The 22,366-nt window shown below is 49.3% G+C and overlaps 1 protein-coding gene across 1 annotated transcript in view; it reads left to right on the top strand.

Annotated features, from left to right (window-relative positions):
• The window catches only part of LRP4 (LDL receptor related protein 4), a 52,382-nt gene that overhangs the window by 9,755 nt on the left and 20,261 nt on the right, over nucleotides 1–22,366 (top strand). Inside the window, exons 2-25 of the mRNA XM_072758872.1 lie at nucleotides 4,497–4,643; nucleotides 5,724–5,840; nucleotides 6,102–6,215; nucleotides 6,567–6,683; nucleotides 7,028–7,156; nucleotides 7,395–7,514; nucleotides 7,923–8,048; nucleotides 8,649–8,774; nucleotides 8,966–9,100; nucleotides 9,474–9,599; nucleotides 9,929–10,159; nucleotides 11,208–11,364; nucleotides 12,800–13,017; nucleotides 13,178–13,354; nucleotides 13,725–13,847; nucleotides 15,515–15,723; nucleotides 15,883–15,964; nucleotides 16,507–16,612; nucleotides 17,653–17,854; nucleotides 19,164–19,353; nucleotides 19,444–19,575; nucleotides 20,708–20,848; nucleotides 21,237–21,323; nucleotides 21,430–21,601. Of these exons, the coding sequence (XP_072614973.1) occupies nucleotides 4,497–4,643; nucleotides 5,724–5,840; nucleotides 6,102–6,215; nucleotides 6,567–6,683; nucleotides 7,028–7,156; nucleotides 7,395–7,514; nucleotides 7,923–8,048; nucleotides 8,649–8,774; nucleotides 8,966–9,100; nucleotides 9,474–9,599; nucleotides 9,929–10,159; nucleotides 11,208–11,364; nucleotides 12,800–13,017; nucleotides 13,178–13,354; nucleotides 13,725–13,847; nucleotides 15,515–15,723; nucleotides 15,883–15,964; nucleotides 16,507–16,612; nucleotides 17,653–17,854; nucleotides 19,164–19,353; nucleotides 19,444–19,575; nucleotides 20,708–20,848; nucleotides 21,237–21,323; nucleotides 21,430–21,601 (3,484 nt within the window). The remainder of the gene's footprint in view (nucleotides 1–4,496; nucleotides 4,644–5,723; nucleotides 5,841–6,101; nucleotides 6,216–6,566; nucleotides 6,684–7,027; nucleotides 7,157–7,394; nucleotides 7,515–7,922; nucleotides 8,049–8,648; nucleotides 8,775–8,965; nucleotides 9,101–9,473; nucleotides 9,600–9,928; nucleotides 10,160–11,207; nucleotides 11,365–12,799; nucleotides 13,018–13,177; nucleotides 13,355–13,724; nucleotides 13,848–15,514; nucleotides 15,724–15,882; nucleotides 15,965–16,506; nucleotides 16,613–17,652; nucleotides 17,855–19,163; nucleotides 19,354–19,443; nucleotides 19,576–20,707; nucleotides 20,849–21,236; nucleotides 21,324–21,429; nucleotides 21,602–22,366) is intronic.

The raw sequence follows: 22,366 nt of genomic DNA, 5'->3' as shown, positions 1-22,366 counted from the left end.
CTGTAGCTGTGTACAGTTCCTGTCTACCTTGGGCCTCTAAGTGACTGGTGTATCCCCTCCCTCCAGCAGAGTGTTCTATGGGATGGTGGAGAGCAGTGCCTCTCTAACCTTAAGTGTGCATCAGTGTCATCTGAGAAGCTTGTTGCAGGTCCAGATTGTGAGATCACATTAGGAGAATACTGGTGTTAGGGTCAGAATGCGGCTGTCATCCTGGCTCTTCCTATTTACCCCATGACCTTGGCCAAAGCGGATGACCTTACCCATGGAGTGGGGACTGCAGTAACTACTTAGGTTATTGTAATGATTAAAGGTGAATGCAAATATGCATGTAAAAGTAGCCTGTGAACTCTAAAAAGAGCAGGGGTGCCTGAGTGGCTCAGTCAGTTGGGTGTCTGCCTTTGTTTGGCTCAGGTCATGATCTCAAGGTCTTGAGATTGAGCCCCCCCATGGAGCTCTCTACTCAGCAGAGTCTGCTTCTTTTTCTCACTTTCCCTCTGTGCTCTTTCTCAAATAAATAAATAAATAAATAAATAAATAAATAAATAAATAAATAAATTCTTAAAAAAAAAAACCCTCTAAAGAGTAACTGCAAAATATTACTATTTGTTGTCAGAAGCCCTGTTCCCTTCTGGATCAACAAAACATGGAGGCCCTGGTTCAAAAGGCTGGGGCTACAGACTGTCCCTGCTTCATTACTTTCTTTACCTTAGGGCAAGAGACATTGGTCTTTAGTCTGAGCAGTAAGCAGGAGAGGTCACTACTTGAGATCTATAAACACAGTGTGTATTTGCTAATCGAGAATGCATAAAGGAGAGGGATCCAGAAGTCTCAGTGTGGTAAATTCCCTTTTTTGATCTCAAGAGTTTTGGAAATTCTCATAAAAGCAATGCAGCTTATTGGGAGGCAGTGTAATGAAGTGATTAAGGGAAGAGGCTCTGGGATCAATCTGCCTGGGTGTGAATGCTGGCTTCAATCCTTAGTACCTGTGTGACCTGTCAACAGACTTCACCTCTCTGTGCCTCAATCTCTTTAAGTGTAAAGTGGTGACAGTAATAGCAATGTCACCTCCCAGGGTTGTTGAGAGCTTTCAAGGATGTAGCATCAGAAAAGCACTTAGAAAAGTATTTGAAGGGCACCTGGTAAGTACATACTCAGTAAATGATGGTTGTGTTGTTATAAAACTTTTGCCATATACCAGTCCTGTGCTAAGCTGTTTACATGGAGTCCCATTTTATGGATGAGGAAACTGAGGTTCAGAGACCTTAATCAACTTGCTCAAAGTTGTGGAGTTGGTGGTAGAACTAGGACTTGAAGTCCAGTCTCTCCGACTCCAGAATCTATGCTCTTTACTATAGTGTTCCACTATATATGGTATACCAAATGGATGTTTCTCTTCTTTTCTTCAAAAGAAAGCCATGAAGAATTGGTAAGGTGGCCGAGGCAAGGGAAGTGAGGTATTAAGTAGTGGGATTTTGGTTAACCTCTCAGGAATACCCTATGAGCCCATTCACATGTATCCCCAAAACCGGATGACTTGCCTACCAAGGGTAGGGAACACTTTGGGGGGAGATCTCTTCATTGAATTGCTTTAGGTCAAAAGGCCCAAGTCCGTGGAGGCTGAAGAGGGAGCATGACTGAGAAATAGCTTTCAAGGCCAAGAGCATAACTGAATACTCTAACTTAACGCTTTCCAGAGTGAAGACTGTGCATGCCACCTGCACTCATCCAGTTCCTTTCTTTACTCTTTTTATTCAAAAGGGTTAAAAGCTGTCCTTTCTGATCACAGCCAGGACTTGCTTGAAAACGCAGAATTTCACCTCTGGGAATCCCAGAGGAGGCAGCAGTTGTACCAAGAGCTGGCTTTTCAGGGCATTACGTGTCTGTTTACCATAAGAAGGCCCAGGCCCAGGGTTTGCCTGATGTGGCTGCCTGACCTTCATGTGTTTCTCTGACACGCAGGAAGTCGGGACTCTTCAGCCGCCTGCAACTAACTCATGCCCACCCGATGGAATGCTTTGTTCCTGAGATCTGCTAGGGGAAATCAGGACTTCTTTTATCATGCAGCCAAGGGCGGGGGTGGGGCCTACAAGAAAAAATCAACCTAAAACTGAAGGCTCCTTCCACCTTCGGTATTCTTTTTAACTTGCACGCAGCACCACAATACTGCTATTCTTACTCTCCTAATCCTGGTGCTCGGGTTCTTAAAATCAAGGCGTTTGGGGAAAATTTAACCCCTGCATCTGCAGCCATCCACACCCCCATCCTGCATTGATTGAGCATCTTCGGTGTGCCAGGGCCCGAGGTTAGCTTCGTCCACATTTATCTTCTTGTCCAGTCCTTGTGGCTTTTCACAAATGAGGAAGCGGAGGCTCAGGGAGCTAAGCGACTTGTACGGGGTCACGCCGCTGGTCGGTGGCACTCAGTCTGTCTGCTCCAGGTCTGGTGCTTTTTCCTCTCCTGCTTCCCCAAGCCCCCAATTCTTCCTCTCTGGTGCTGTCACCCCCTTTACCGTACGTTTCACGCTGGTGTAGCTCCTGCTCCCTGCTGTTTTCTCAACCATGGACATCTGGGGCTGGAGCATTTCTTTGTTGGGGGGGCCTGCCCTGTACAGTATAGGATATCTGGCAGTGTCCCTGGCTTCTACCCATTAGACGCCAGAAGTACCGCCAGTCTCCACAACCAGAAAGGTCTCCACACATTTGCCAAATACCGTCCTGGGGGAGAAACCATCTCTCTTTGAGAATCACTGAGTTAGTCTTATCTTTCCTCTTCACCATTCCTCCCTGTGAAGGGGATCTGCATGTTGGGAAGCCCACCGAATGGAGTCCTTTGGAATCCTTAGTCTTTGCTGTTTCATCCAGCCAGAGTTCCTTAAAGTAGTGCCTAGAGCTGTGATGAGCCGGTCACAATACAAAAGTTGCTCAGGGTCTGTGTGAAAAAAGCCCCTTCCCTCCTCAGTGCTCTCAGAATTGACCCAAGAGGCTGGGGCTGGGGCTGGGGCTGGGGCTGGGGCTGGGGCTGGGGCTGGGGCAGCGGCAGCCGGGTCTTCAGTGCTTCCCTGGTGGAGAATACTCTGTCCTGCACTTGCAGAGAGACCTGGACAGACAGGAGCCCTGGGCTTGGAGTAAAGCCTTCCTCTTAAAGTATAGAGATGCTGCACCTCTCAAAAGGATTCCTTTGGTGTCCACAGGAGATCCAGCATCTTTTCTAGGGCAGCTGATTCCCTTAGCTTGTGGAATGGGGAATGAGAGGTCCCTGTTGAGGATCTGGTGACATCTGTGGTCCTTTACTCCAGAAATGTACATTTTGCCCATAGTTTTAGTAGTTCACTGATCTTAAATGCTGGCCATCCATCCATCCATCCATCCATCCATCCATCTATCCATCTATCCATGCCCTATGCTCACACTTACCTTTGGGGGTTAGAGTGGAGAGGGACAGACTCCAGCCCTCTCTCCTGGTTTTTGGAGCAGAGAGCAGTATAGCCTTTCATTCTGGGCCCTAATTCCTTCCCTATTCCAGCCCAGCCTGAGGGCAGGGCCCAGCTAAGGGGAGGAAGGGGAGAAGAAAGCAAGGGGTAGAGATGAGCAATGAGTGGTGGTACCCTTCTTTCCCAGCTGCAGCAGCCCAGCGGGTTAGATGACTGCAAGGAGGGGGAGAGACTGACCCTTTGTTCCAGCTGAGGCTGGAGCAGGGGCACTGAGCCATTCACACGCCATCCCAGGGCATCCTGCTGGGCACGCTGGGGAGGGGGCACAGCAGCCGGTCATGGGACTTGGCCAGGCAGATAGCTCCTTGCTCAATAGGGAAGCCCAGCTGCTTGCTGCTGAGGCTGGGGGAGGGGCTGCTCCTGCCATCCTTCTCTGGGCTGTAGTCTGTCCCACAGGCGGGAAGCTTCTGACTGCTCCCAGTCACTCTGCCCTGAGGCAGCCTAGTCCCCTCAGCCTGGGGCCCTGCTTCTCCTGATCACCCTCCTCAAAGGTGGGTTCTGACCGGGAGACTCACAACAGCCTGTGCTGCTTCCCGCTCTCCTGTCTGGATTCCTTATCCCAAAAGGGGCTCCAGCATTTTAATTCCACTATTTTTTGCCCTCCCTACCTAACAACCAAGGGCCTCGTTGTGGCTAGAGGCAAAAGCATCCATATCTCAAGCTGCTTTGGAGGGAAGGGTATTGAGTTTCTCTCTGCATCACCCTTTCTGTCTCATTACTCCTTTTCCCCAAGAGCATCAACTCTTGGAGTAGCATCACTTATCTCTGGTGTCTTGGGGGTATGGACCAAAAAGCCCAGTCCTAGAGCAAGTACCTACTGCTTATGAATCCAGAGTCACAGATTATCTTCTTGACCATTTGTGCCTTGGGAGAAGGGGAAGGCATGATTGCATGGTCTCCTGGGTGAAAATGTGCCCCTAGACTAGGCTCCTCTACTTTACTGTCTGGAATGGGCTTTGGTTGGGTAGGAGCTGGGCCCTCACTGCTTCCTTTCCCCTCTGCCCAGGCCTAGCCAGCAGCCCTGAGTGTGCTTGTGGTCGGAGCCACTTCACGTGTGCGGTGAGCGCCCTCGGCGAGTGTACCTGCATCCCTGCACAGTGGCAGTGTGATGGGGACAATGACTGCGGGGACCACAGCGATGAGGATGGATGTAGTAAGTCCCCTCCTCCCCTCCTACACACTTCCGGCAGTGGGACCCGGGGATGAGGGTCTGAGGGTGTCCTGTGCACTGGCTGAGCCAGACTCAGCGCATTGGACTCCTGTGAGGGTGATAGATGCTAACTGATGGGTGGTTTCTTCACAATATATATGGCTCCAATCCTCTTGTATTTCCTCTATTTTCATGCAGATATGACCAATTAAAACAAACTGTGACAAGTATGGAGGAAAACACCCTTGAAAACTATAGGCATTCTCTTTACATAGATCTCTCTGTATTTATGTGAATATATGTTTGTATATTTGTCCTGCATATTTGTGCATTTTTTAATGTGCATACTATATGTAGATGCAGATTATTTCTGTGTTTTTAATGCTGGTATTCTGTGTAATCATATCTTTTTTTAAATAATATAAACTTTGTAAGAAATCTTATATTCTCTTTAAATCTTGCTTTCCCCTAATATATGCACAACAGGCCAGGGCACCCTGCCTCGGATCTATACACCGGTCACTGCTGAGCCAGTTGTCTGGGTTTAGGGGTGCAACCTGCATAGCACCTATGTCTGAGGGTGGCTAATTAGTCTAATAAGATGAAGCTACAACCTGGACCTTGTTAACCCTGACCGGTTCAGCTAATCGTGATGATAAATGGCTCACTTTCATGTGCATTATCTCTAAAGACCACTGTGAGCCAAGTATAATTACTCCCATTGTACAGTCAGAGAACCTATGGCTCAGAGATGGTAACTGACTTGCTCAGTGTGATAAGTAATGAATTCTAGAACTGGAAATGGAGCCCAGATGTGTTCATCATCATTTAACAGGAGAAAAAGAAAAAAATAGTATACCTCTTTTTCTTGCTCATGTTTCTATCTCTGCTTTCTTTAGTCGTTTTGGGTTCCTTAGGCTGTGCTGCCCTGTGGGCAGGCATGGGAGCCTGCGAGGGAGGACTGTAGTTCACATGGGGAGACGTGGGATAAAAGGTGTTGGCAAAGGGTTTCCAGCCCAGGTAAGGCTGTCTCAGTAAGTGTACCAGACTGATTCCCCATTGCCTTCTTCTTCCGGGACCCAGTGCTGCCCACCTGTTCTCCTCTTGACTTTCACTGTGACAATGGCAAGTGCATCCGCCGCTCCTGGGTGTGTGATGGCGACAACGACTGTGAGGATGACTCAGATGAGCAGGACTGTCGTGAGTGCTGGTGGCGCCAGGCGGGCTCCATCAGGCTCTGCTGGGAAGGGATTTTCAATCAGAAAATGATGCCCCAGGCCCACGTCAACTCTAGGGTCTTCAGCTCTTTGTCCCTCCTTTCACCTCCCCTCTTGGTTAGATGAACCCAAGAGATGGCCCCCTGCTTCAGATTCCTCCGGGCAGTGTTGGAGTAGCCCGACTTCCCTGTTCCATGGGGCTTTCTGTTGGGCCTGCAGCAGCCTGACTGCTCTGTGCCCACAGCCCCCCGGGAGTGTGAGGAGGATGAGTTCCCCTGCCAGAACGGCTACTGCATCCGGAGCCTATGGCACTGCGACGGGGACAATGACTGCGGTGACAACAGTGATGAGCAGTGTGGTGAGTGGAGCTCTGGAGGTGGGGGGTGGAATGGCTACTGGTGCCCTGGCCTCAGGGAGAATGGGCAGCAACAGCTCTAGCACAGCTGCACTGTGAACTGCCTGGATAGAGAGCAGCTGAAGGAAGGCCGAGGGGCAGGGCAGTGCAGACCTCAGGGAACCACGGGACAGGAGCCCCAGGCCCAGTCTTTCCAGGGCTCCAGTGACCCCCTCCACAGTCTGCACCAGGTCTGTGATGTCTGGCAGGGACTGGGTCAGACCCACAGGGGCAGGGAGGGTGGGCGTTGGGCACGATGAAAGGAGGGCGGCCTGTGGGGCTCCTGCAGGATCGCTGTCCCATTGCGTCCCCCAGACATGCGCAAGTGCTCTGACAAGGAATTCCGCTGCAGTGACGGAAGCTGCATCGCCGAGCACTGGTACTGTGACGGCGACACCGACTGCAAAGATGGCTCTGACGAGGAGAGCTGTCGTGAGTGGCCCCAGAACCGAGGCTGGTGGGCTGGGCTGGGGCAGAGGGCTGCATCCCAGGGGCCAAGGGCCGGGCTGCAGGGTGCATACGCAGTGGGCCAGGAGGGTGGAAAACCGCACCTCTGAGGTTGAGCTAGGGTGCAAGCACGTTCCCCAGGTGCAGAGGGCTGTTCCCCAGGTGCGGAGGGGCGGCTCATTTTGGTCCACCAGCACCAGTCCATCAGGGTCGACCCCAATGAAGCCTGCTTTCCTTGCCTGAACATCCTACCCCTTGGAGGAGTCAGGGCCTCTCTTCTCTGTCCAAGCCTGAGTATATGCCCCTCCCTACCCCTGTCTGCCTTCCAGCCTCAGCAGTGCCAGCGCCTCCCTGCAACCTGGAGGAGTTCCAGTGTGCCTACGGCCGCTGCATCCTCGATATCTACCACTGTGATGGTGATGATGACTGCGGAGACTGGTCAGACGAGTCCGACTGCTGTGAGTGGTCTGGCCAGCAGGGTGGAGGAGGAGGGAGGGAGGCCAGGCCCCAAGGAACTCCTAGGGTGGTAAGGCACAGGTGCCAGCTGGGGCAGGAGCTCAGGGGAGGAGTTTCCAGATTCCCTGCTCCCTGTTGGGCAGAGATGGAGGAACCGGGTGCTGGGGCTAGAGTTTCGGGTCTGCCCTGGACACTGTGTCCAGGGACTGGCTCAAGACAGGAGCCTGCCTGTTTCCCCAGCGTCCCACCAGCCCTGCCGCTCGGGGGAGTTCATGTGTGACAGTGGCCTGTGCATCAATGCAGGCTGGCGCTGTGATGGCGACGCGGACTGTGATGACCAATCTGATGAGCGCAATTGCAGTAAGTGGAGACAATGCCAAAGGGCTGTGCCGGAAATAGGGAAAGGGCTCGTAGAGCCAAAAAAGGCCGCCATTGATAAAGACAGATGGGACAGGACTATTGTGGACAGTGGTGTAGGTTGGGCAGGACATAGAGGTGGTACGTCTAAAGGGATTCCAGTCATATAGCGGACCTACATATTCTATAATCATACAGATTTGTATATTTGTTGTGGCAGTTTTCTCAAGGATGGCAGGAAGGCGTCTTGAGGAAAAGTTGCCTTTTTCTGATTTTCACAATGATGCCATTTGGAACAACTGCGACCAGGAGAGTGGCACAGATGCTGGCATGAAATGCAGTTTGGGGCAGCAGGGTGGAACCTTGGGCCAAAACAGGGCCAGCCTTTCATTAGGCCTTTGCTTTGCCCAGCCACCTCCATGTGTACAGCAGAACAGTTCCGCTGTCGGTCAGGTCGCTGCGTCCGCCTGTCCTGGCGCTGTGATGGGGAGGATGACTGTGCAGACAACAGTGATGAAGAGAACTGTGAGAACACAGGTAGAGCCTCCCGGGGGTACCCCAGGCCCCTGAGCCTGTGGTTGGGTTGGAGGACAGGAATGGAAAGAGGATGTCACTGCTGCCATTCCAGCTGGGCTACAGGGATGCTTAGCCAGATCTTGCCCACGGCCTGGATTATTCCTGCCCTTCTCAGTTACCAGTGTCAAATCCAGGTGCATCTGTTAACCTGCACAGCCTTACAGCCTGGAACACAACATCAGCAGCCTCTCACGTTCTGACTCCTACGCAGACAGCCCACCCGTTGCTCTGGCCTAATGAGCGAGGATTGTTCTCTGTGGCTGACAGCCCTCACTGCCCTAGCCATGCCACTGGGCACAGGACACACAGATGCACTCTCTCATTCTGTCCCACGTCCCTCACTATCCCGCTGTGGTGTCCTGGGGAGTGAACGAGCGCAGACATTCAGCCAGCCCTGTCTGAGCTGCTTCCTGCCCAGGACCCTGACCCTCCCACCTTGAGTCTCATCTGTCTCCAGCTCACCCTAGAAAATGACAGGCTCCCATCCTTTTGTTGACCCAAGCCCTGCTCTGCTGTGACCTGCCTCTCCCTCCCTCCTTGCTTGCCTCCCACCCTGTCCAGGAAGCCCCCAGTGTGCCTCAGATCAGTTCCTGTGCTGGAACGGGCGCTGCATTGGGCAGAGGAAGCTGTGCAATGGAGTTAACGACTGTGGAGACAACAGTGACGAAAGCCCACAGCAGAACTGCCGTGAGTGTCCCCAGTGGGCGGGCCTAACCCATGGTCTGTGGCTGAACCCCACCCATGTGGTTCAAAGAGAAGCCTCCCTGGGGATTCTCACAGCCTCCAGAGCTGTTCTTCGGGGTCCAGGTGGAATGCCAACTTGGCTGTCTGGGGGAGGATTCTGGGCTCAACTCCCATCTCTGGCTTGGCTGGCACAGGGCCCCGGACGGGTGAGGAGAACTGCAATGTTAACAACGGTGGCTGCGCCCAGAAGTGCCAGATGGTGCGGGGGGCGGTGCAGTGTACCTGCCACACAGGCTATCGGCTCACCGAGGATGGGCACATGTGCCAAGGTGAGCTCAGGCCTGCTTTGGAGTTGGGTAGGGACAGCAGACAGGCAGCTATGTTTCCTCTGGGTCGGGCATTGACCTCATGTCATCATCACCATAGGAGGTAGGGGATTGTCCCTTCTGTTTCACAGAGGGGGAAACCGAAGCCCAGAGAGGCTAAGTAACTTACTGATGGTCACAGAGCTGGTGAGAGCAGAGTTGGGATTCTAGCGTGGGTCTCCATGACCTTGAAGCTCTTAACCACTTGTTACATAATTTTCCCACTAGGCCTAGAGAAAAGATGGGTGTGTTGGCCGGGATACAACTAGTCAGCCTGGAAGTTGGGGTGGGGAGGATGGCAGAACCGAGATCTCCTGACCCTGCCGGGTCCTCCCAGATGTGAATGAATGTGCAGAAGAGGGGTATTGCAGCCAGGGCTGCACCAACAGCGAAGGGGCCTTCCAGTGCTGGTGTGAAGCAGGCTACGAGCTCCGGCCTGACCGGCGCAGCTGCAAGGCTCTGGGTAAGGGCCGTTCGTGTCCGGCTGGGTGGGCAGAGGGCTGAGAATGGAGAGTACTTGTGGATTTGCTGAGAGGTAGGGAGAGTTTTCATCTCAGTAAAATAGAGCTGTGAGTTGCATTCTGGGCCCCAAGAAAAACTGCTGGGGTGGGGTGGGTGGGAGAGTATACTTTGGAGGCTGCCACTTTTCCAATACTGATGCCAGCAGCTCTGGACATGCCCTAATGGGCAAGGGGCCCCATTTGTCAGCTGAGGAGCTTGGGGTGCATGCTGATGGATGTCAGGGGCAGCTCTGGAGCCCAGTGGGGGCCCCATTTCTGTGCCACATCCCAGGGCCGGAGCCTGTGCTACTATTCGCCAATCGCATCGACATCCGGCAGGTGCTGCCGCACCGCTCTGAGTACACGTTGTTGCTCAACAATCTGGAGAACGCCATTGCCCTGGATTTCCACCACCGGCGCGAGCTTGTCTTCTGGTCAGACGTCACCCTGGACCGGATCCTCCGTGCCAACCTCAATGGCAGCAATGTGGAGGAGGTTGTGTCTACAGGGCTCGAGAGCCCAGGTAGGGAATGAGGCCCTGGTTTGGGGAAGGATAGGCCCACATCATGTGCAAAGCAACCATGGAAGGAACAGGATAGTGACTTGCCTATCAAGTGACTTGCCTGACTTGGGCAGCAGAACATCTTTTTCTTCAGTGAAATCTTGGTTGGAATTCTAATAGAGAAAACATTAATTTGATGGGTTCAGGTTTATGACATCTGGTCGTTATTAGGCTCAATAATAATGAGATATTTTAATGAACGTGATCATTTGAAATCAGAGATGTATGGACAACAGTTACAATTTGCTGCAAGTCTTAGCATTTGGTTCAGTTCAGAACTTTGTTTTGATTGCTCAGTATTAAGAATATTCTCCTCGGGATCCCTGGGTGGCGCAGCGGTTTGGCACCTGCCTTTGGCCCAGGGCGCGATCCTGGAGACCCGGGATCGAATCCCACGTCAGGCTCCCGGTGCATGGAGCCTGCTTCTCCCTCTGCCTATGACTCTGCCTCTCTCTCTCTCTCTCTCTCTCTGTGTGACTATCATAAATACATAAAAAAAAAAAGAATATTCTCCTCTACCCAGATAGATACATCCAAATATTTACAGATTGAAAAAAAAACAAGAGCTCATTCTGTAATCTCAGGCCATTCTACAAACCAGTGAAGTGGGTTGGGATTTGGTATCAAGCACGTTTAACTCACATACTAATGGAACTTCTGAAGTACCTTTATAAAACTCTAAGCTACAGTTTGCAAACCCGAGCCAGTGTGGCAGGGAACCCTAGTGTGAGTCAGGAAGTCAGGTTTCAGGAAGTGGAATATCGTTGGCTGAGTGAAGCCTTGACCTTGGACAGTTACTCAACTTCTCTGTGCTTCAATGTCTTTATCTTCATGGAGATCCTAGTATCTAGCTCACAGAGTTGTTGTGATGATTAAGTGAGTTAGTATACCTAACATGGTTAGAACGGCACCTGACCCAAATGTTTGTGTAAGATTTTGCTCTTGTTAAATTGGCACAGAGGAGCCCTGGGTGAATCCCTGACACTTTCCTGTTGCATCTTTCTATCAGGGGGCCTGGCTGTGGATTGGGTCCATGACAAACTCTATTGGACTGACTCAGGGACATCAAGAATTGAGGTGGCCAACCTGGATGGGGCCCATCGGAAGGTGCTGCTATGGCAAAACCTTGAGAAGCCCCGGGCTATTGCCTTGCACCCCATGGAGGGGTAAGTGAGTTGGATCTCAAGCTCCCAAACCCCTCTTGCAACCTCTAAGGACAGTTCCCAGGCCAGACCTTCTTGGGGGGCCTCTTCACAGTGTGGCATTAATAGTATGGGCTTTGTACTCAGACACACCTGGATTTAAGTCCTGGCTCTGCAGTAATTGGCTGTGTGGCCTTGGGTCAGTCTGTATCTGCCTCTGTTTACTCACATATAATTGGTGATAAAAAATAAATACCTACCTCATAGCCATGTGAAGATGAGACTCATTTTTGAAAATGGAGGTATAATTGACATATAACCTTATTTAGTTACAGATGTACAACATGATTCAATATTTATGTATATTGCAAAATGATTACAATAAGTCTTGTTAACATCCATCAGCATACATTACAAGAATTTTTCTTGTGATGAGAACTTTTAAAATCTACTCTCTTAGCAACTTTCAAATAATGCAATACAGTGTGATTAACTGTTGTCACCATGCCATACATTACATCTCTATGACTCATATATCTAGAAGTTTGTACCTTTTGACCTCCTTCACACATTTCACCCACCCAAAATGAGATGCATTTTATTTTATTTTATTTTATTATTTTTTTAAAGATTTATTTATTTATTCATTCAGAGACAGCGAAGAGAGAGGCAGAGACACAGGCAGAGGGAGAAGCAGGCTCCATGCAGGAAGCCCGATGTGGGACTCGATCCTGGGTTTCCAGGATCACACCCCGGGCTGCAGGTGGCATTAAACCACTGTGCCACCGGGGCTGCCCAATGAGATGCATTTTAAATGGCATAATAAAAGGTGCCTGGGTGGCTCAGTCAGTTAAGCATCTGCCTTTGGCTCAGGTCATGATTCCAGGGTCCTGGGATTGAGCCCCATATCGGGCTCCTTGCTCGGCAGGGAGTCTGCTTCTCCCTTTCCCTCTGCCTCCTGCTTATATATCTCTCTCTTTCACTATCTCTTTATCTCAAACAAACAAACAAACAGATAAATAATCCATTTTAAATAAATAAATAAATAAATGTCATAATACACATTAAATCAGTGCAGATGCTTAGTATTTTTATTATTAGTTTGTAGGGTTGAACTAATGAATAAAAATTAATAATAATTTTTACTATTAGAAAATAAATTCTGCCACAAGGGTTGGGATTTTTGTCTATTTCATTCACTGCTATACTCCTAATCCTTAAGAGAGAGCCCTGCAGGTACTCTGTAAAAAAAAAAAAAAAATTGTTCAAAAAATAAATGCCCTGCTAGAGACATTTAAATTCAAACATTTAGAAGATACTCTGTGGACTACACAGAATGTGTCTTCTATAAGTTGGAGTCCCCTGGGTTAAATGAATGAAAGACCCCAGTCTGATTATTATCCCTGTTACTATCTGGCTTCTGCTGCCTGTCTCTAAATTTCCTCTTGTCCCTTTCTAGTACCATTTACTGGACAGATTGGGGCAATACCCCCCGCATTGAGGCCTCCAGCATGGATGGCTCTGGACGCCGTATCATCGCTGACACTCATCTCTTCTGGCCCAATGGCCTCACCATTGACTATGCTGGGCATCGTATGTACTGGGTAGATGCTAAACACCATGTCATCGAGAGGGCCAATCTGGACGGAAGTCACCGCAAGGCTGTCATTAGCCAGGGTGAGGCCCTTTCTCTACTCTTCTTCATCTCTCATCCTTCTTTCCCAATCCCAGCCCCTAGGAGCCTTGGCAGAGGGTGAGATTTGTGCAGTTGCCCGGCCTGGGCCCAGAGCCCATGGCAGACTGTGTCTGGACTTAAGTCCTTCTGGACTTTCCCTAGGCCTCCCCCATCCCTTTGCCATCACTGTGTTTGAAGACAGCCTATACTGGACAGACTGGCACACCAAGAGCATCAATAGTGCTAACAAATTTACCGGCAAGAACCAGGAGATCATTCGCAACAAACTCCATTTCCCTATGGACATCCACACCTTGCACCCCCAGCGCCAGCCTGCAGGTGAGAAACTACCCACCTGGTAAACTTTTGGTGCCTCTGAGAACCTTCCCTGCACCTGTCACAGCTGCCATTGTTTCTGGCAGGGAAATTTGTGGTTGGCACTGTTAACGGTCCAATTTCTCCCTCTGCTGGACATTTAGGGTACAACATCGAGACTCAGGAAAATGTGCTTCACTGTCCCCATCTCATTCATCTCTTCTGTCAGGTGTTCACTGTGTTTGCATCTGGGGCAGATATAAAAAAACAATCAGACATAGCTCCTCAGTTCCAGAGAGCTCTCACTCTAGCTAATCCCCTACTCCCTGCCTTGGGATGGCCTCTGCCAACATTTGGTCTTTCCTGACCCCTTTGCCCTGGGCTCTTTAAACAGGGAAGAACCGCTGTGGGAACAACAATGGAGGCTGTACCCACCTGTGTCTGCCCAGTGGCCAGAACTATACCTGTGCCTGCCCCACTGGCTTCCGCAAGATCAGCAGCCACGCCTGTGCTCAGAGTAAGTGGGTCTGGGGCACCTGCCTCAATGGACGTGCCTTGTGATGGTGGGTGGAAGGAACAAGAGATAGGAATTCAAGGGATTGTCTGTCATGGGGAAAGAGCCAGACTCCTCACATAGCCCCTCAAGAGGAAGAACATAAGAGGCTGGTGGCTCCTACATCAAAGGAGGATGAGGGCTCAGTGAGGGCTCAGGAGTACCACCCAGTCGAGTGTGAATACCTACAACCAGGCTGGTGTACCATTTCGCCACATAGGATCTATAGGCAGCTAGAGGGTGCCAGGCCCTTCTAGAAAGCAGGGGTTTCTATCTCTTTACCTTTAGCCTCACCTTTTTAAAGACTTCTTTCACCTCTTAAATCAGAGAGCCAAGATTAGGACCTCTGGTGATGCTCTGTATTTATGGTGACCCTGGATGAATATGTGTCTAGTGAGTGGGAGATAATGGGGTTCCCTGGTTGCTCCTGACCTGCTATTTTGGCTTCCTTTGAGCTCCTGCAGGGTCATTGCCTTGAGAGAATGGCCCTGTCTAGCTCAGAGTCGCAGGTGACTTTTTCTAAGAATAGTCCAGAGAGGAGTGATCCAGGAGTATGACATGACCAGCAAGGGGCTAGGGTAATTCCTCACACATCAGCAGCTGGTCTTATTTATTGTTGTGTCCCCACTGCCCCTCTTATCCCTGTTAAAACCAAATTTCTCTTGGGATCTGGGTCCCTTCCAAAGAGAGTGAGTTTAGGAAAGCTATTCAGATGAACAAGGGCTATTCATTCAACACATGTTGATTGAGAGCCTACCTTCCTTGCATTCTCATAAGTACCCAGCCTTGTCCATCTTGTCTCAGTGAGGTACAAGATGTTTCCCCAGGAGCTCCCCCTTAAGAATTTCCCGGATCTTAAAAGAAGACACTTGGTGAAGTGAGGCAGGAAGTGCTTTTCCAGGCAGAAATACATACTGGGAAATAGATCAGAATGGGTCAAGAGACAGAGAAGAGCCAGCAGGGAGAAGTGTGTAGGTGGGTGGCCAAAACTCCTTCTCTGGAGCTCCCAGACCTGAGTTCAAGTCCCAGGTCTGGTGCTCTGTAGCTAGGGCAAGTTATCACATCTCTGGTAGCCGTGGGTGGCTAATCTAGATAATGAGAATAAGAATAATGTGACTCACAAAGAGTTGCTATGAGAAGAAAGGAGACAAGGTGAGAAGAGCCCAGAGCTCAGTGCTGGGCAAGGAGTAAGTGTTCAATAAACCATCACTGTTGGCTAAAGCTATAAATGGAAGAGCAAGAGAAGGGGATATAGGTGACTGAGTGGAGCAGCAGCAGCCCTGAAGCAGATGCAGAAGTGAGCAGGCTCGGGTGGGGGTTGATGGCCATCCAGCCAGCACACCCAAAGAGGCTAAGCAAAGAGGAGAGAAAAGGAGATGAAGCTGACAGTTGCTTATACAGGATGTGCTTCTGGGCCCTGGGGAGAGTCTATTGATCCTAAAGTTTGTGTCTGTCAGCTTGGGGGCCGCCCATTGCTCACAGGGGGCCTGAGGTGTGAAGAGTAGGGGGACATAGGGCACCTGATTCCAGGAAGTGTGATTGAACCAGATGTCACACAGGTGAGCGTCTGTGTCTGTCACTGTGATTGGATTTAGAGCATTAAAAGAAGACCCCTTTCGGCCTTTGATCAGGTCTTGACAAGTTCCTGCTTTTTGCCCGAAGGATGGACATCCGTCGAATCAGCTTCGACACAGAGGACCTGTCCGACGATGTCATCCCACTGGCTGACGTGCGCAGTGCTGTGGCCCTTGACTGGGACTCCCGGGATGACCACGTGTACTGGACAGATGTCAGCAGTGACACCATCAGCAGGGCCAAGTGGGATGGAACAGGACAGGAGGTAGGGGCCATTGAGGGAGGGCAGAGAGTAAGGGGAGGAATCCACCGTCTCCTGGGTAAAGGCTTCCCATACCTTTGGCAACCTTGAAAATTGGTACAGTTGCACCCCAGAGCTGAGGCACAGGTCCAGTTGGTGACAACAGCTTTGCTTTCTGTCTAGGTGGTAGTAGATACCAGTTTGGAGAGTCCGGCAGGCCTAGCCATTGATTGGGTCACCAACAAGTTATACTGGACAGATGCAGGTATGTACAAGGCTGATATGGCCGGCTCTGTGGGATTCCTCTTATTAAAATTCTAGCCTCAGGGAGAAGGGGCCCAATGCCTCTCTAGACTACTTGTCTTGGCTGAAAGTTCTTGGTAGGTCAGAAGTGGTGGGGCTGCTGCAGAGCTGGAGCTATACGCTCATATCTGAGGGTTTGGCATTCGCCAATCAAATGGCAGCTATTGCTGCTGTGTAGCTGGTGCTCAAGAATGTTTTGAGGTATTTCAGAGAAGGAAACTATGCCTTGTCTTTCCATCACTGTCTTAATAAAACAGGCATTTTCTATGAGCCAGGTGAGTATGGGAGGCAAGAAGAATGCCTTACACCAGAGCTACTCAAAGTGTGGTCCTTGGACTTGCAGCATCATCTTTTCCAAATTCAGTTAACTCATACTTGTTATGCATCTGTCGTAAAATATTTCTTAATCATCTACTGCATGTCAGGCTCTGTACCGGGAGTGGAAGGTAGTAGGGTGAATGACCAGGTATAGAGTTAATATCTTTGCCCCTTACTTCTTGGTAGGTACAGACCGGATTGAAGTAGCTAACACAGATGGCAGCATGAGGACAGTTCTCATCTGGGAGAACCTTGATCGTCCCCGGGATATCGTGGTGGAACCCATGGGCGGGTGAGCACCTGTTCCTTTCGGACCAGCTCCACCCATCCCACAGATTTGATCTTTAAAGGGAAGTCTAGGGTAGCCCCGGTGGCGCAGTGGTTTAGCGCTGCCTGCGGCCCGGGGTGTGATCCTGGAGACATGGGATCGAGTCCCGCATTGGGCTCCCTGTGTGGAGCTGCTTCTCTCTCTGCCTGTGTCTCTGCCCCTCTCTTTCTCTATGAATAAATAAATAAAAATCCTTAAAAAAAATAAAAATAAAAATAAATAAAGGGAAGTCTAGAGGTTAGCGAGAGTGGCCAGATCTTATGGGCAACACCAAGGCAGCAAAGGCAGCTACAGAAACCACAGAAGGCAGTGACAAACTCTGTTTCCCTTTTAAGTTTTTCATCTTTTTTTTGTTTTTGTTTTTGGCCTGCTTACAAAGGAACTCGTAAATAAACCAACCAAAAACAAATAAGTAAATAAATCTGTAGAAATGAAGATTCCTTATAGTCTCCAGCAATAACTATTGCTAACAGTTAACAGTTTAGAATATTTTTCTAGGTTTTCTTTTACATGCATATGTATATTTGTTGTTGGTGGTGGTGGTTTTGGTTCTACAGCAATGGCATACTGTTTTATAACTTGTTTTTCTTTTTTTTTTTTTCACTTAACTATATATCTTGGATATCTTTCCATTTGATAATACAGAGCTATCTTGTTCTTCATGGTTACATAGAATTCCATTAAATTTGTATACCATAATTATTTATCCCATCCAGTCAAGGAAACATTTCTTATACCCCATTCTTACTTCCTCTTTTTCTTTAGCCCTAAATAGGCCTCATTTGCTGAACACTCCTTGAGCCATTGAGCTCTGCCTTTATTAAAACCCTGAGGAACCTTTGGATAGTGATAGAATATACAAGAGTTTTGGAGACAGCTTTGAGCCCAGGATGAGGCTGGGAGCTGAGGCAGGAGGCTGGGGCACCTAGTGATACTTTAGGCACCCTGAGTCCCAAAGGAATATTAATCAGAAGGGTTCTAAGACCTTCCTTTCCTGTGCCCAGGTACATGTATTGGACTGACTGGGGTGCAAGCCCCAAAATTGAACGAGCTGGCATGGATGCCTCAAGTCGCCAGGTCATCATCTCTTCCAATCTGACCTGGCCTAATGGATTAGCCATTGACTATGGGTCTCAGAGGCTTTACTGGGCAGATGCTGGCATGAAGACGATTGAATTTGCCGGTCTGGATGGCAGCAAGAGGAAGGTAAGGGTGGTGTGAAGACATCTTACCACAACCCTGACAGCCTCCAGGCAGCACTCCCAGGTTGGCAGCTAGGAGGACTCAGGTGTGATGGGACGAGTGTGAGGTGTGTGCTGTTCCTTTGAGACTGTGGCTACCCTCCAGAGCCAAGGAGGGTGGGTGGGGGATTGTTGCCTGATGACGAAAGGAAACTTGGGACTTTTGTAGATTGTGATGCACAGATCTTCCTACTAACCATGACAACTAACGCTGTTTAAGCACCAGTTGTCTGCTGGACACATGATCGCTCTTTGTTTTTGTTATTGTTTATTGGCATAATTTCAAACTTAAACTAAAGTTGTAAGAACTGTCAAATTGTTGTATCATTCTCTATCTACACATGTGCATTATTATAATTTTTCTGAACCATCGGAGATTAAATTGAAGACATCCTGTCCTTGACCCCAAAATATTTCAATTTCCTAAGAACAAGGACATTATCCTAAGTAACCACAGTGCAGGGATCAAAATCAGGAAATTTAACATTGATACAATATTGCTATCTAATTCATGATCCATATTCAACTCACTACCAACTGTCCCAATAATGTCCTTTATAGTCTTTTTCTTTTCCTTTTTTCTTTCTTAGGCCAGGATCCAATCCCAGATCACAGTTGTGTTTAGTAGTCATGTCTCTTTAACCTCTAATCTGGAACACTTCCTAATAATTATTTAACCTATGCTGTCAAGGAAATAAATCCTTTCTATGTCTTTCTTGACCTTTGTATTTTCAAAAAGTAAATGCCAATTATTTTGTAGAATGTCCCTAAATCTATCCACTGTTTCCTTATGATTGGATTCAGATTGTTTTTGAGGCAAAGGTGCTACATTAAATAAAGTCATGTCCTGCCAGCACGTCTCATCAGCAGGCACAGATGTCAGCTTGTTCCCTCTACTGTGATATTAACTTGGTGTGAGTAAGGTGATTGGTTAAGGTGGTGTCCAGTGTGAAGTTGCTGTTTTTCCTTTTGTAATTAAAAAGTAACTGGTGCAGAGGTACTTTGAGATTATGTAACTCATACATGATCTTTTACTGTCATCACACAACCCTTGGAGCCAGGTTGTATCATATTATAGATGTCATGGTCACATCACAGATTGGCAAACTGAAGTTCAGAGAGATTTTATAACTAGTTCTTGCTCAGGGTTGCACAGCAGGTGGTAGTGGGAGAACCGTATCCTGACTCCACATGTGGGTGTGGCTCCATTTTGACCACTATTCTGTACTCTTGGACCTTGCTGGGGGATGACACAAGTGCTGGGGCCCTGGCAGGTGCTGATCGGAAGCCAGCTCCCCCACCCTTTTGGGCTGACCCTGTATGGAGAGCGCATCTATTGGACTGACTGGCAGACCAAGAGTATACAGAGTGCTGATCGACTGACGGGGCTAGACCGGGAGACCCTGCAGGAGAACTTGGAGAACCTTATGGACATCCACGTCTTCCACCGTCGGCGGCCCCCAGGTGAGCAGCCCTGGACCCTAAGTGGCTTCTCATTGGCCTTCCTTTGCTGTAGACCTCCCCATTGACCACCCCCTCCCCATCCCTTCCCAGTGTCCACACCATGTGCCAGGGAGAATGGAGGCTGCAGTCATTTGTGTCTCCGGTCCCCAAATCCGAATGGCTTCAGCTGTACCTGCCCCACGGGTATCAACCTGATGCCTGATGGCAAAACCTGCTCACCAGGTAAGTTTGAGCATCACAGACTAGGATAGAGCATCTCCAGGAGGGGCAGTGGCTTTCTTTCTTCCCTGTGGGTGGACTCTACTGTGGGCTGAGAAACCATGGGTCCTGGTACTCTGAGAGGCTTAGGGAGACCAAGAAGTTTTAGAAAAAAAGAGAAGTCTAGGAAGAGGCCCAAGAGACCAGGTAGACAGGATCATAGGCAGAGTCTAACTGGTTCTTATGGTGTCTCTATGCATGTCAGAAAAAGATGCTCATTTCTCAGATGCTTTACTTTCATTGTTGGAAAACTGTCATAATATACCAATTCAGTAAGGACAAGTCACTTTAATTCCATCTGTCCGAAGCTGGTATAATAAATATTAAGACATATGATCTCTCCAACGTTAAGATACCTTCCTTGGGTGTAGCACTTTCACAAGGTATGTGACAACCTCAACTGGAGGGTCCCAGAAGCAGAGCCTGGCTGCCCAGATGTTAGGAGTTGATGTTTCTCCCTAGGGAGAAACATGTCCTACATGGCAGGACACATTTTTTTTTTTTTTGAAGATTTTATTTATTTATTCATGAGAGACACAGGTAGAGAGAAAGGCAGAGACACAGGCAGAGGGAGAAGCCAGCTCCATGCAGGGAGCCCGACATGGGACTCGATCCCGGGTTTCCAGGATAACGCTCTGGGCTGCAGGCAGCGCTAAACCGCCGCACCATGCGGGCTGCCTGGCAGGACACATTTGAACCCTAACTTCCTTGGGAATTTGAATGAGAAAGGATCTGTTAATTGGGACTTCCTGGTTGCAGGAAAAACTTAACATGAAGGTTTTTAAACCTCACGGTAAAACTTTCATAATGAGTCACTTCTAAGATATTAACAGAGCTCTCATTTATGACTGTGTGTTAGGCCCAGTGCTAAGTACTTTCCATACATGATCTCTTCTAATCCTCTTCTAATCCCTGCTATGATACCCATTCTACAGATGTTGAAACTGAGGCTTGAACAATTTAAAGAACTTGCCCAGGATCACACTACTAGAAATTAACAAAGACGGGGCATGAACTCCAGTTTGCCTTACTCTAGACCCTCTTACTGACTACACTAGGGTGACTGTCCTCTTTCCTTTCTTCCCCACCTGGGCAGGCATGAACAGTTTCCTCATCTTCGCCAGGAGAATAGACATTCGCATGGTCTCCTTGGACATCCCTTATTTTGCCGATGTGGTGGTACCTATCAACATTACCATGAAGAACACTATTGCCATTGGAGTAGATCCTCAAGAAGGTCCGTGCGGCCCTCCTTTCCTGCCCTCCTCCCTCCCCACCCCCACCCCTCCCCGGCCCTCTTCTGTGCCTAACCTACTGTAACTGCTCTTCTTCTCCCACCACCTTTGCTTCCTGCTGAGGCCCTAAGGCTCCCTGTTCCCTCTGGCACAGCCCTGCCCTTATCCCTGTAGCGCTTTCTCTATCGTAACGAGGGCATGGTTTAGGGCCTTCCTTGTCCCCTCTGCCAAGAACTTTCCTGTTAACGCTGTTTCTAGACTTCTCTTGACTTCCTCTGCTCAGAGGTATAGGGTTCTCTGACACGCCGGGTGGCTCAGGGCGTGAGTCAGCTCTGCGTATCCCTTTGGGAGAGACGAGGGTCCAGGCTGAGCCAAGCCTTCCCTTTCCAGGAAAGGTGTACTGGTCAGACAGTACACTGCACAGCATCAGCCGTGCCAATCTGGATGGCTCACAGCACGAGGACATCATCACCACAGGTGGGCCTTGCTCCCAGCCCGGGGACCACCTGTCTGGCTACAGAACTCGGGAAGTAGCCCATCTGTTTTAAGGCAGGAGCCAGTGTGCGCTCTTGACTTCCTGCAGGGCTGCAAACCACAGATGGGCTCGCGGTGGATGCCATCGGCCGGAAAGTGTACTGGACAGACACGGGAACCAACCGGATTGAAGTGGGCAACTTGGATGGGTCCATGAGGAAGGTGTTGGTGTGGGAGAACCTTGACAGCCCACGGGCCATCGTGCTGTACCATGAGATGGGGTGAGAGCTGGCTCTGTGGCTCTGGCGGGTGTGGGCATAGACGGAAGGAAGCAGGCGCGCCTCATAGGAACATGGAACCTGGCCACCGTCGGGCCCTTCTGCTCCTTGTGGCTTCTTTCAGGGCAGAGGGCTAATGTAGAGGTAAAGAGCATGAGCCCTGGAGTCAGAAATCCAGGATTCAACTTCCTTTACTATTTATTAGCTGCGTTTGTCCCTTTGGGTCCCATTTTTAACCTCTGATCCACAGCTTCCTCACAGTAAGTGGAAGTGATAGTGAAAATGTATACCTCATGCTCTTGGGAGGATTGAGAGAATATGTGGAAAATTCTTTTTAAAAAAAAATTGAGGGGGGCAGCCCAGGTGACTCGGCGATTTAGCACCTGCCTTTGGCCCGGGGTGTGGTCCTGGAGTCCTGGGATCGAGTCCCGCATCAGGCTCCCTGCATGGAGCCTGCTTCTCTCTCTGCCTCTTTCTCTTTGTGTCTCTCATGAATAAATAAATAAAATCTTTTAAAATAAAAAAAATAAAATAAAATAAAATAATTTTGGTAGGGGAGCCCAGGTGGCTCAGTCAGTTAGTTGGAGGATCTGACTCTTGGTTCTGGTTCAGGCTGTGATCTCAGGGTCATGAGATGGAGCTGCTTCAGGCTTTGAGCTCAATGTGGAGACTGCTTGAAATTGTTTCTTTGTCTCCCTTTGCCCCTCCCGCTCATGCTCTTGCTCTCTCTCTAAAATAAATTAAATCTTAAAAAAAATACATAAAAAT

This window comes from Vulpes vulpes, chromosome 5, assembly GCF_048418805.1.
Source record: "Vulpes vulpes isolate BD-2025 chromosome 5, VulVul3, whole genome shotgun sequence".
Classification (NCBI taxonomy): Eukaryota; Metazoa; Chordata; class Mammalia; order Carnivora; family Canidae; genus Vulpes; species Vulpes vulpes.
This window is presented reverse-complemented; position numbering and strand designations above follow the sequence as displayed.